Below are 13,151 nucleotides of genomic sequence, written 5' to 3'. Positions count from 1 at the left end.
TTTGAACTATAACAGCTACTGATATCCAATGATGCCCTTTAAGTTACTTCCCCAGGGTGCAAATTCACTCAAGGACATGGACATTTAACCTGGCACCTATCATGCCATAAAGGACAGCTTCTAAGCAGGTTAACACATACAACCCTCTTGAAATTGCATACGAAAACATGTGAGTGTGTACATATGTACATAGGAAGAATGCCTTCCATTTTCAAAAGGGTCCATTGTCATTTGCAGGTAAATGGAATTGGAGAACATAATCTTAGTGAAGTTAGTCAGGCTCAGAAGGCCAAAAGCCACATGTTCTCCCTCACATGCAGACTGTAGACCTAAAAAAATGCAGCAATGTTATAGGATGCAGGTCACACTAAGGAGAGGTCACACACAGGAGGGGCAGGGTAGGGAAAGAAACCAAAAACTTGAATGTGGTTGATGTGCTCACTATACAGGAATGAATACAGAAATCTTAAACTGGCTGGGGACACTATGGGAAGGGAACCAGGGAGGAGTGAAGAGGACTATAGGAGATGAACCAATTAGGGTCATAATATATATACACATGGAAACAACACAAGGAATTTCCCTGTGTAGATGTCTTTATCTTAAACTAGCAAAAACTCCACATTTCTGTTTCGATCTTTTATGTGTTTTCTTCTACAAAAGCAGAGAACAGGAGGGAGGAACAGGTTCTGGGATGGGGGTGTTTGGTGAAGGGAGGAGGGGCGGTAGCGGGGAAAGGGGTAGGAGGATGAATATGGTGTAAATAATATGTACACATGTATGTAAAGACAAAAATGATACCTGTCTAAATTGTTCTAGCAATCGGGGGAGCAGGGGGGAGAAGGGATGAAGGAAAGCAGTGGAGAGGGTGAAAATATGATATATTTGATACATTGTAAGAGCCTTTGTCAGTGCCACAATGTACCCCCACCCCACACAACAATAAAGGAAAAAAATTAAAAGAAAAAAAAGGCTTCATAAATTTTCAAGTAATATAGTTTCTACTCCAAGAAGTCTCGGGAAAGTTAAGTCCCTTATGGAAGATTTCATCATGATGGAGCAGAACATGGCAAAGTCCTCCAGGCTTTGGCACATAGTAAGAAATATCTTTTTCTAGTAACTGTTTGGTAGGTGATGCCAAAGCACACCACCGAATTACATCTTGTCCCAAAGGATATGTATGAAGTCACTATGCAAAATTAAGCTGGATTACCTCTAAAATATGATATTCTTTTCATATTTGAATTGAAATGCTGAATACCCTATGCTTAACTGGTAGAAATAAATTCACTATTGTGTATTGCACTATTGAAAAAGTTAAAAATCTTAAGCCTACATTCCTTAAACCTCAACTCTAACTCATGATGTACATTTCTAAAATATTACTTCTTGGATTCCAAACCATCTTTAGCTTTTCATTATGGAAAATGTCCAAACACTCAAGACTATTTGTCGGAGCATCTCTTCTGGCATTCTCTCCCTTGACTTCTAGCACTAGAACATGAGTGAAAGTTATGTGTAACCTTTTCCACAGCCTGGGTCTCAAGCTCATGTAAATCATTTTTAATATGAGACAACATTATTTGCAGCTCCTAAAAAGACAGAATAATAAATAGGCTACACTGAAGTAAAGTTGTAATGTTTATAAAGAACTCCAGAATTCAAATTATCTAGATTACAAGGAAACTATTGTCATCTTTCTAGGATTTGTTCTATTTCTTGTAAAGAACACTTTTGGCAATAAGAAACTAAATAGTAATCTTTCAAAATTTTGTGATACATTATCTTATATTCATTTAAGAGTAACAATTCTCATAGTTTTTACCTAATTGGTCAAAGACTTTTCCTAGAATTACAAATATGAAACAATTTTTAAGGATCTATTATATACCTCTACTTACTACCTCCAAGTGTTCTACCCTGTATGAACTACAAAGATGCAAGGTTCTCTTCATAATCAAGAGAGTCAGTTTGCCATCCTTCCCCTTGCTCTCATTCATCATTTCAATGGATCTTTAACTCCATGACATTCATCTCCAAGTCTCCTTTGGTTTTTCAGGCTTAGCTTTGGTAGGGTTCCCCAAATCCTTAGCTGTTTAAGGCCTTGAAATCTCAAGTCATTTTTCAAACACAGAGCACCTACTTTCTTGAGAGCAATAGTGTAGACAGCTATTAAATTCAGCCACCTGTATTTACTGAACATCTATTTTGTTCTAGAGACTAGAATGCAATCAGCAAGCAGTGAAGTAACTGGGTCCTAGGTAGAAAGTTAAAAATGACCTCTGCACATATGAATAAAAGAAAAAAAATGGAAGCAAAATAAAGACATATTGCAACATCAACAACAAAAAACATAATCTTAAAAAAAAAAAAGACCTCTTAAAACCTCTAAATTCCTTACTATGATTTATGGGAAAAGGACTGAACACCAAGTAATTTTCATCATCTCAAATAATTTGTTAACAGTCAAATTGTCGCTAAGACTCGGAATTTTGAACAGCAAAAACTGCTCTGTGCAAATGCAGAATTGGCCCTTACAGTATTAATTAGATGAATGGAACTGTGCAAAAATAAAGGCTTGGAGTGTGGTGGAGTGCTTGCCTAGCATGCATGAGGCCCTGGGTTTGATTTATACCACTGCAAAAAAAAAAAAAAGAAAAACTTTCCAAAAATGAAATGAACAGATATGTAGCACTCATTATACAAATGTTCAAAGAAGGATTGAATGATCATTCTGCAGGCTGATCTAGAAGAGATACCTGCACACAGAGGTAGGTTAGACTAGGTGACCTCTAAGTCTCCTCTAACTCTAAGATTGTACAAGATTTTACTGCTATATCTCATTTAACCAAGGAAATGTGCTCCTTAAAAACAGCAAGACAGAAAAAAAAATCCTGCCAACAAATCGTTTAATGCACAAGAGAAGCTTATAAAAGAAAAGATCATTTTGTGATTATTTCTATAAAGCAGGAATTAGTTTAAGTGCGTTTATCCTATTTTATTTTTAGTGGAAAAGCATTTTTAATTATTTGAGATTACCTAAAATAAAGAATACCTATAGGAGAGAAAAGAATTTTTAGATTAAATTCCTTTTGAATAAAAAATGTACTTAAAAACTCATTTAGAGTTTTTAGTAAACTAGTAAAAATACAAAATTAAAGATGATAAACTATAGCCTTGAAAGTTTTTCTCCACTTTTCTCAATACAGATATTCACTAGTTTAAAATTGGGGCATCAGTTCTTCTGTATACTAGTTATAGGGGTTTAGAGTTCTCTTAATTTCTTAGCTAAAAGATTCTCTCTGCTTGACGCACTATGACTGTGAACTAAACAACTAAACTAATAGACATTTTTCAAATACATATCAGTTTAATAGTACAGCAGTAGTTAACCTAAGTGTTAAGTTCTAAAACTTAACACAAGATAATAAAGCAAAAGTCAAGAACAACTCAAATTATCAGTAGAAATCTCAGAGAAAGGTGCCTCTCAAGAAATCGGCATGCTAAGCCCAGTTCAGCCAGTTTTTCCCAGTGCTGGACCAGACTGCTATTTCTCCAGCTGAACATCAGATGACATGACTGGTTTGCAAGTGTTTAAAACTATTTATCTTTGTTTGGCGTCAGTGGCTCACACCTGTAATCCTAGTTACTTGGGAGGTGGAGATCAGGAGGATTGTAATTCAAGGCCGGCCAGGACAGTTTATGAGATCCTATCTCAAAAATAACCAACACAAAAAAAGGGCTGGTGAAAAAGCTCAAGTGGTAGAGCTTCATGCTACCCAGTGAGCATGAAGCCCTGAGTTCAAACCCCAGTTCCACCAAAATATCTATATATATATATATATATGTGTATCTACATAGATATATCTATATATCTGTAAATCCATATAACTCTACCCATCTATCCATCTATCTATCTTTAAACACAAGAATAATACTCAGCAGAGAAGCACTCATTTCCCATTTAATCTCTCACGAAGCAGGGAAAATTCCTTGTCTTTTCTGTCCACTCTTTCCTCATCAATCTGAGTACATGTAACTGAAATTACACAAACATACATGTGACATAATTTTGCTGTGTTAGTAATTCTATTATTAGAAGCAACAGCAGTAGAAGCAGCTATTGCAAAAGTTATCCACTAACTTGCCCACATTTCTTCCAGAGTAATAAGAGCTTTAATTGTGCATATTGCTGCCTAGAAAAAAAGACATTTCCCAGATTCTATACAACTTTTAGCTGCTCTCATCAATACAGTAAGCAAAAGAGGAATGTAGAACTTGCTATGAACTAGGTATGCCATTCAATAGTATAAAACAAGTCACAAGACTGAAACCTTTCGGAGTATGTTCTTTGACCACAAAGTAATTAGAATAAATTCAAATTAACGATAAAATATCTAGAAAATTCCCAGACATTTAGAAATTAAACGGCAAATTTTCAAATAACCAAATAACCCACAGATCAAAGAAGAAATCACAAAACGTAATTAGAAAATATATCAGGAGCTGAGGCATAAGGTCATGGGTTTGTTCCCAGCAATGCCCCCCCAAAACCAACCTAAGTAATAAGAGACATAGAGCATCAAATTTGTGGGATACAGTTAACACAATGCTTAGAATCATGTACCTTTAAAGTTGATAAAAGGAAAGAAGAAATACCCAGGTATGGTGATTCGTGCCTGTACACCAGCACTCAAAAGGCTAAGTAAGACAGAAGGGATGCAAATTTGAAGCCAGAATGGGACACATAGCCAAGTTCCAGGACAGCCTGGGCTACATAGCAAGACCCTGTCTCAACAAAACAAAACCAGAAAAGAAGAAACATTTAAAATTAGCAGATTAAATTTCTACTTTAAGGAGCTTAAGTGGCTCAAGTGATAAAGCACGTGCCTAGCTAGGAGAAGGCCCTGAGTTCAAAACCTCAGTACCATGGGGAAAGTGGGGTTGGGGGGGTGGGGGAAATTATACCCAAACTAAGAAGAAAGTAGCAAATACCAGAAATCAGAACTGGAGGTATGGTGCAAGCCAAAAAATACTTACTAATATGCACCTGCTTCAGATAATTCACCAATCTACCTTTGGCGTCTCTAGCAAAAGAGAAGTTTGTATGTGACTACTTCATACAAACTTTGCTCTGTGAGAAAATCATTCTATTACTGACACTAATTTTATGACTAATGAGTTTCTCAGATTTTTTTTTCCCCTCAAGTCAGGTATTCCTTAGCTTGAAAGAACTTCAAATTTTCTTTTTTTTTTTTTTTGAAACATTCATGAAGTGCCAATGAAATTCCAACCCACTATGAGCTAATAAGGCTCCACATGATTCTTAGGAATCCTTGAAGGTTTTTGATCACAAAGGCTCTATCACTAGATAGATTGGATTTAATCTCAGCTCTACTTAAATAATTTGCTTACACATGTGATCTTGGGCAAATTGTTTAATTCCTCAAAGTTTCTATTTCCTTCTGTAAAATCAGGATAAAATGGCATATGTGTCACATATGTGGTAAACAGCTATTATCATCAATACCCCTTTTTACTTTTAACAAAACATTCACATTCTTCTTGTATTTCAGTGAAATATGCAACCATACCATGGTTAGTTATTATCTACTAGTAAACTAGCATCCCTTTCTTTTTGCTCATAGAGCAGGCAACTTTAACTGCAAGTATAGCAAAGAGGGGAAGAAGAGAAGAGGGTCATGATGGGAGGAAAGGTTAGTAGTATTACATTTCATAAAACACATATATCAGAATAAAAATTTAAAACATAAATAACTTTCAGCAAAGGATGAATGCAGATTGTAAAAGTACATATCACAGGTTTCATTTTTAAAACTCAAAAAGTTCATAGTAAATGATTTATTAACATTCAAGAAACAAGTACCCCCAAACAAGGTTAGGAAACCCATACCACTACTGTTTTTGGAAATATCTTCCAGTCAACCTCCATGTAAGTGGTATATAACATTATCATGGATACTTTCTTCTCTACAAACATCACTTGGGCCAGCACTTTGCTTGTAGCCTGAGGGGGGATAGACAGCTCAATTTAAATGAAATAGGTAAAAAAAAAAATCCTTTTATCAACCAGAAAAGAGCATTTACCTTCTTGTTTTCTTTTTCAGATATTATACTAATTACCTCTCTACCATGACAGATCAATAAACCTAGCAACCTTAAATTCCAGCTGTTGATCAGTAAAAAGAACAAACTGAACACTCTCAGGAAATATAACCTAAATATTCAGGGGAAGGCAACTACATACACCTCACTCAACTTTGGGGGAAGGCCCTGTTGATTAGCAGCAACAGAAAAGAGTTGAAGCCACATCAGTCCCAGAAGGAGAAGGAAGAAGTGTAGACTAGAACCCAACAAAAAGTCACCAGCTTATGATCAGTGATAGATGTGCTCACAATAGTGTGCATGACCTCACAGAAAGTACAGGTGTTATAAGACAATACTGAATATTTTGTGTGCTCTTTGACCTTACTGATATAGTTAACCTACTCTAACAAATAAGAAATCATTTTGTTTCTAAATTCTATGATTACTGTGAAGAACTGAATCAATCACATCAATATCATAAGTTTAGAAAAAAGTTTACTAATATGAATCTTAACTTTTGTCATTGTTTTATAAAAAACAAAAAAAAATTATCTTCAATCCACACCTTTAAGATTTATACAATTTACTATATGTAAAGTATACTTCAGTGATAAAAAATTAAAAAAAAATTCATAAAGAATATGGAAAGATCTTAATATCCTATGATTCTTAATTATTTTAAGGATATAAGTTATTTTTATTTCTCTTTAGTTTTTCTATTTTCCCCTTTAAAACTCTAACGTGCCTTTTATAAAACACGAAGGACTTATTTTTCTTCTAGAGTGCAAATTTGACTGTAACATAATAAAATCAATGAATTGCGCCACTCCAATACAAGCTAACAGCCTCTTCTCTGGTGTATAACTTACCACAGGTAATGTGAGCCAGGTGGCCACAAGGCGGTTGTTGATCCAGCGATACCACGATGGGTTTACAAACATCAAAGGTAAAATAGGACCCAGCATAAAAATGCTTCCAAAAAAGCTCCCCCCAAACAGAGTGAGTATAAAGTAAATCCCTTTCCATGACACCATGATTCTGAAAGATATAAAACAAAAAAAACCAAAGAATATATTTTATTACTATACACTTAACAGCTCAAATTTCACATCAGAATGATATATACATATATGTATGAATGTGTGTATATATATACATATATAATATTCTAATTATAGGGCTACTGAAAAGGCTCTGATAAAGGAAAAGAAACTGAATTTCATGGATGTGATCCTCTAACATATTCTACAAGTCTAACAAGTTACCAATACATTAGAAACTGAATTCTCAATAAAGTAAAAATTTGATCTATAAGGAAAAAAAAGTGTAGTTTAAGAAACCTTTCATTTTAATCAATTAGTATTTAACATAAAACAGTATATTTTATTTTCCAGAATGTTATCTAGCACAAAAGCTTAAAATATTCCAGAGGTTTTTTTTTTTCCCTACCCAGAGGTAGAAATAATAGAGAATAGCAGAACAGCCTCCCAACAGCAAGGACACCTAATAGCAATATGACAGAGTGGACTAAAATAAAACAAGACATCTAGAAATGTTCATTCTTTACATTAACTCTAAAAAACATCTTTGGGCACTTGTTCTTGAACTGGCTCTTTAGGAGCTGAAAGGGAAAGTAGAAATCATACACGTACTGACTTTACTAAACTACTTTCCAAAGGATTACTTTAGTGGGTCCTCATAGCTAGAATTTAATGTGGATATTTTAAAATAAATGGTTGGGCACATAGTTCAAAATGAAAAATAAAATATCTGATTTTTAAAATCTAAATTACAATAAAGCAAAAATATAGCTTGCCTCAGAATAAAATTTTTGAAAACATTAGAACTATGAAAACAATAATGGCCTTAAAATTCATGTATTACAAAATGTAAAAAGGATAAATTTTTTTTTAAATTCCAGAGGTCTTGATCTCTGGAACTTTTTAAAAAGAATCATAGAAGAAAACAGAAATAAAATTTTGAAAATAATGGTGCTTTTTAAAAATGTCAGACAAGGCAAGGCAAGGTGGCTCAGCCATAAACCTGGGCAAAAAGCTCTTAAGAACCCACCTCAACCAATAAAAACTGGGTGTGGGTGGCATCTACCTGCCCTTCCAGCGACACAGGAATAGAAGGAACATGGTCCAGGCCAGCTGGACATAAAACCTAAGACTCTATTCCAAAAATAACTAAAGCAAAAAGAGCCAGGGGCATGGCTCAAGTGGTACAGTAACTGCCTAGCAAATGCTAAGCCTTTATTTAGTCAAACCCTAGTACTGCAAAAAAAAAAAAAAGAGAGAGACAAAAGAACAAAACAGGTCAAATACCTTACCAATAACACAGAATCAAGTTTAAATGGATATCAAGTATATCTTTAAATCTCTCCTAGTACTTGACAGCATCTATACAAAATTCTTCAAAGTACAAACAGAATACAGGGGCTGGGGGCATGGCTTACTAGGCCTAATGAGCATGAGGACGTGAGTTCAAACCCCAGACCTAAATAAATATTTTTTTTAAATGGCTTTTTGCTACCTCTACATTTGAACTTTTAAGAAGGAGGGTGAGGGGTGAGGGAGTAATGGCAGAGAAAAAAGATCCCTAGGAAGCAGTAGGCCAAAAGCTCCATCTCACAGGCCTGTGGTTCCAGATTCCTCCTCTTTGCATTAAAAGACATCAAAAGCAGTTTCTCCCCAATCTTTAATTTGCAGCTTAAAAAAAACAAAACAAAAGAAAACAAACAAAAAAAAGCAGGGACTTGGTGTGGGTGGGAAAACAAAAATTTTTTTAAGTTCAGTATTCTCAACCCCTACTTCCTTTTATATTCTTTCTCTGGAAAAAAAAAAAAATCCTTCAGTGCTCCTACTCTACTAAACACCCTGTGACTACTTTTTCCTATCTGTTTTTTCCTGCCAATCAGTCTTCAGCTAGCTCTGTTTAGACACTCATTCCTTGCCCCTCCTACAGAGCTACACTTATCCACATATTACTGCTTCCCTAGCAAAGGCACTGGTTTACTTCTTCCTCAGTTAACAATTTCTGATTTAATGAAAAAATACAGTTATAGGAACTTAGCTATCATCTAATGAAATCTTTTCATTGTATAGTGATGAAGCTAAGGCCTAGACGAGTTAAGATGGCTATCCTAAATCCACATAGTAGCATCCAATCTTTTCTGCCTATTACTTCTTCACTACATCATGCTACCTGTCTCCTGCTAAGGAGATGAGAATCAGAGAACCAAGTTAACCTTTAAACATATATTAAACACTTAAACTAACATAAAGGGATGCATTTGCATGAATATACTGGGGTTACTCAGACCAAATGTATTCTAAAGTTATTTCTCTATCCTACTTCTATTTCTCTCCCAACCTTTCAGTCCTTTATTCATTTTCAATGATTCGATAAACACAAAGAGATCCCTGCTGTGTGCCAGGCACTGTGCTAGCTGGGGATACAACAATGAATATGACAAACATTACCAAAACTCTCACAAATCTGCATTCAATTTTATTTATTTATTTTAACTTATGTGCAGTGCTAGGAATGCAAAGCGCATACTCTACCACTGAGTTTTCTCCCAAGCCAAGGTCTCACAAATTTAATGGTCTCTCCATTTCTCCCTTAGAGTTCCTCCCTGGCTCTGCATTTAATTTAGACCTTTTCTGTATTGTCTTCCAAGTCTCAAAGGTTTGATGCACGAAGTAGATTACAAATTAATTACAGTCATAGCCAGGGACACAGTGCTTATCTACCACACACAAGACCCTAGGTTTGATCCCCAACATTGCAAAAACAACAACCAAAAAACCCAGACAGATAGACCTACAGACAGACAGACAGACAAGACAGGATACACACTTGGAATAGTTAAATTTTTCAAAAGTCAGGAGTCAGTGGCTTTTACCTGACTACGCAGGAGGCTGAGATTGGGAGGATTACTGCTCCAGGCTACCCCTGGCAAAAAGTTCACAAGACTCCATCTCACTGGAGTCTTAAAAAAAGATCTTTTAGTGAACACTCTTTTATGCAAGTGTCAAACCCACGAACAAGGCAAACCCACAGGAGAGGTTGGCAAAGGTTAGGGATAGGGAGATAGTTTGATTACTAGGAGGCAGCACATCTGAAGTTTGGGGGTAAAGGAAGGTGCTCTATTTCCTGTTTGAAGTGGTGGTTTTAAGATTAGTCACTGGGGGAAACTCACATAAAGTGCTCTTTTGGGGAAGGAGCATGCTAGGGATTGTGCTCAGGGCCTTTTACAGGCTGAGTGCATGATCTACTATTGAGCTACACCCCTAATATTTGTCAGGCACATTATAAAGGGGTCTTGGTATTTAAATACTTAATACATACACAGCTGGAGATGCTCAATGGTAGAGCATTTGTCTAGCATATGCAACAGCATGGGTTTTGATCCCTAGCACCGAAAGAAAGAAAAAAAAAATGAAAAAACCAAAACACTGGTTGAGAGCCTAATATTTAATATTCAACTATTTATAAACGACCCAAAGGTCCATGACATGGAAGTAATATGTAATTTTGCTGAAATTCAAAGATTGTTATTATTGCAAGGGTGGTGTCAAAAAAAAAAACAAAAGAAAACAAATCATGTAAGCAGTAATAACTCCAGCTAACTGTCCAGCATCCTAATCTCAAAGGGCCTTTACTTTATTCTACTTCCTCCGTATGCACTTCTTGGTGGGGAGTGATATGTGATACTGGGTTTATAAATCTGAGATTTCAAAAGGACTTTGCTATATCTCTTGATAATGTCAAGTGTGTCTAAAATAGGCACTTTACAAACATTCTCATCTAATCCAAACAAAAGCCTCAAATGTAAAATACTGATTAAATCAGTGGTATTTGCAGGTGAAAAAATGAGGGATTTGGTTCTCATAACTCCAAGTCCCTGATATTGAAACAGGTGAGATAAAGAACTATATAACCAAGGGAGTTCTCAGAAAAAAAAAGTGGAGGTCACAACTGGGGACAGTAAAAGTAAATAGTGAGTAATGAAAGTATGTAAGAAATTAAAAGTACTGTTTAACCAATTATAAATTCAGTCATTCAGAGGATATGGGGGTCAATGAAGTACCCAAAATACCAAACAACCACATTATGTAGAAGTTACACTCCTTGCACTACACTCTACTAACTGGGCGCTCAGGAAAACCCCATGGTTTTTCAAAAGGAAAAAGTTTTGATTCAGTAAATTTTCTAACTAAAAACCCTAAATTATCCTTTGTAAGGTATGCTCACTAGTGATCAGCAAAATAAAAATTTAAATGACATTCGATTAGCAATTGCCTTTCAAGATCTCTACTATGTAGAAATAACCACAAAAGTGCATAAAGATATGGCTACAAGACTGTTCAGTGAAGTATAATCTGTAATAGGGAACAGTGGGAGATAATAAAGCCTACCAAGAAGGGAAGGTGGGAACATTTTGCAGTATTTTTATATTATGGAATATTTAGCAGCCATTCATGACAATACAGTAACTCACACTGTCCGATATAGAAGCATGTCTGTGATGTTTTGTTCAGTAAATAAAACCAAATGCAAAACATTAAAGATGGCATGGCCTCATTTTTACCTGAACAGGTGAAATTCTTAAAATATATATATATATATATATATATATTTGTGTACATATAAATATAAATATATATATATATTTGTGTACATAAGTACAGTATTTCTGGGTGAATAAAGAAAGTCTGATGGGGGGGAGGCATAGTAAACCCAAGGTTACACCAAAAAGAGGCTGCCTAGAGATACACAGCCTCTTCTTAGTCATCACCCATTCTTTTATCTCTTTCCTGGGCTCCCCCTTTGGCCAAATACAGCTGGAAATAAGAGACCAGTACTGCCCCCACAGATCGAATTCCTGGGACAGACACAGATCCAAAGGGCAAACTGCAGATACTAAGTAGAACAATACAGTTAACCAAATTGATGAGGTTATAAAACATTATCTATACTATGATTATCATTCTTATTTATATGCATATTATTGAGTTAGGTATGTCTCGTTGTAATATGAGATTAGTTAATTTTGTGTATTTTTGTTTATATGTATTTATTAATTTTTTATGAAAATCAATGTCAAAAGAATTCTGAAAATTAAAAGCAAAAACAAAAAGGTCTGCAGATGTTCTAAATCAAGATTAAATATCTAATTTTGCTCTCTCAAAAAATACTACTAAAACTACAGTGAAAGGATTTTTTTATTCCTATCCTTACAAAGTTAAGAACAAATAAGTCTTTCCTGGTTGGGTTCTCAGATGACTGGCAACAAGATCTTTACTCCCAGGCTAGTGCAGTTCAATAGAACTTTCTGCGATGACAGAATGTTTAATAGATGTGTTGTCCAACATGGCATCAATTAGCTACCTGTAATTGTTGAGTAACTGAAATGTAAATAGGGCTACTGAGGAACTGAAAATCTAATTTAATTTTTTTTAAGTTCAAATAGTCACATATGGCTAGTGCTACTACACTGAACAAATACAGCTATAGGCAGAAAACTGGAACACACTTCTCTGGGAATCTGAGGCCACAAGGAAGGACGAAACTACAGAAATGCTGGAACATTCCTTAATAAACAGTCCATTTAAATCCCCCCAGAGTAAAGCCCAAATTTCATAAGCTTCTCCTACATGCAAGCTTCGAACCGGCTTGTTAAGCCATCCGCTGCTCATTACAAGCAGATGAAGAGGCATCTGAGGAAACACTCTCCTATATTAGAAACTAAAATACACAGGAAAAAGTATACTTGACAGAAACTACTCAGGAGAAAAAAATTTCAAAGAAAACAATATTTTTAGGAAGACAAATTCTGCATTCAGGAGACAAAAATAACATGTTCTTGTGAGAAAATTAAGGAACTATTCAGATAATAAAAGAACAAGTGGAATTTTAAAATATCAAATGTCTACCGAAATTTAAAAACTTAACAAGAGTTAGAAAATAAAGCTGATAAAGGATATTAGAGATAAAGATAGGAAATCCCATCTACTAAAAATACAAGGTACTTA

The 13,151-nt window shown here is 35.2% G+C and overlaps 1 protein-coding gene across 15 annotated transcripts in view; it reads right to left on the bottom strand.

The window, feature by feature from the left end:
• The window catches only part of Lclat1 (lysocardiolipin acyltransferase 1), a 155,227-nt gene that overhangs the window by 81,377 nt on the left and 60,699 nt on the right, over positions 1-13,151 (bottom strand). For 9 of the 15 annotated variants that reach the window (XM_074049429.1, XM_074049426.1, XM_074049433.1 and 6 more), the window contains 2 exons: positions 6,978-7,146; positions 5,915-6,028 (listed from right to left, as the gene is read on the bottom strand). The exons of 2 other annotated variants lie outside the window; for them this stretch is intronic. In XM_074049429.1, the coding sequence (XP_073905530.1) occupies positions 5,915-6,028; positions 6,978-7,142 (279 nt within the window). In that variant the 5' untranslated portion in view covers positions 7,143-7,146. Of the gene's footprint in view, positions 1-4,627; positions 4,789-5,914; positions 6,029-6,977; positions 7,147-13,151 lie in introns of those variants that run through there. 4 more of the 15 variants (XM_074049437.1, XM_074049438.1, XM_074049440.1 and 1 more) reach the window with 4 other exon arrangements.

Source organism: Castor canadensis, chromosome 12 (genome assembly GCF_047511655.1).
Source record: "Castor canadensis chromosome 12, mCasCan1.hap1v2, whole genome shotgun sequence".
Classification (NCBI taxonomy): Eukaryota; Metazoa; Chordata; class Mammalia; order Rodentia; family Castoridae; genus Castor; species Castor canadensis.
Note: the sequence above shows the minus strand (reverse complement) of the source record. Positions and strands in the feature narration are given on the sequence as shown.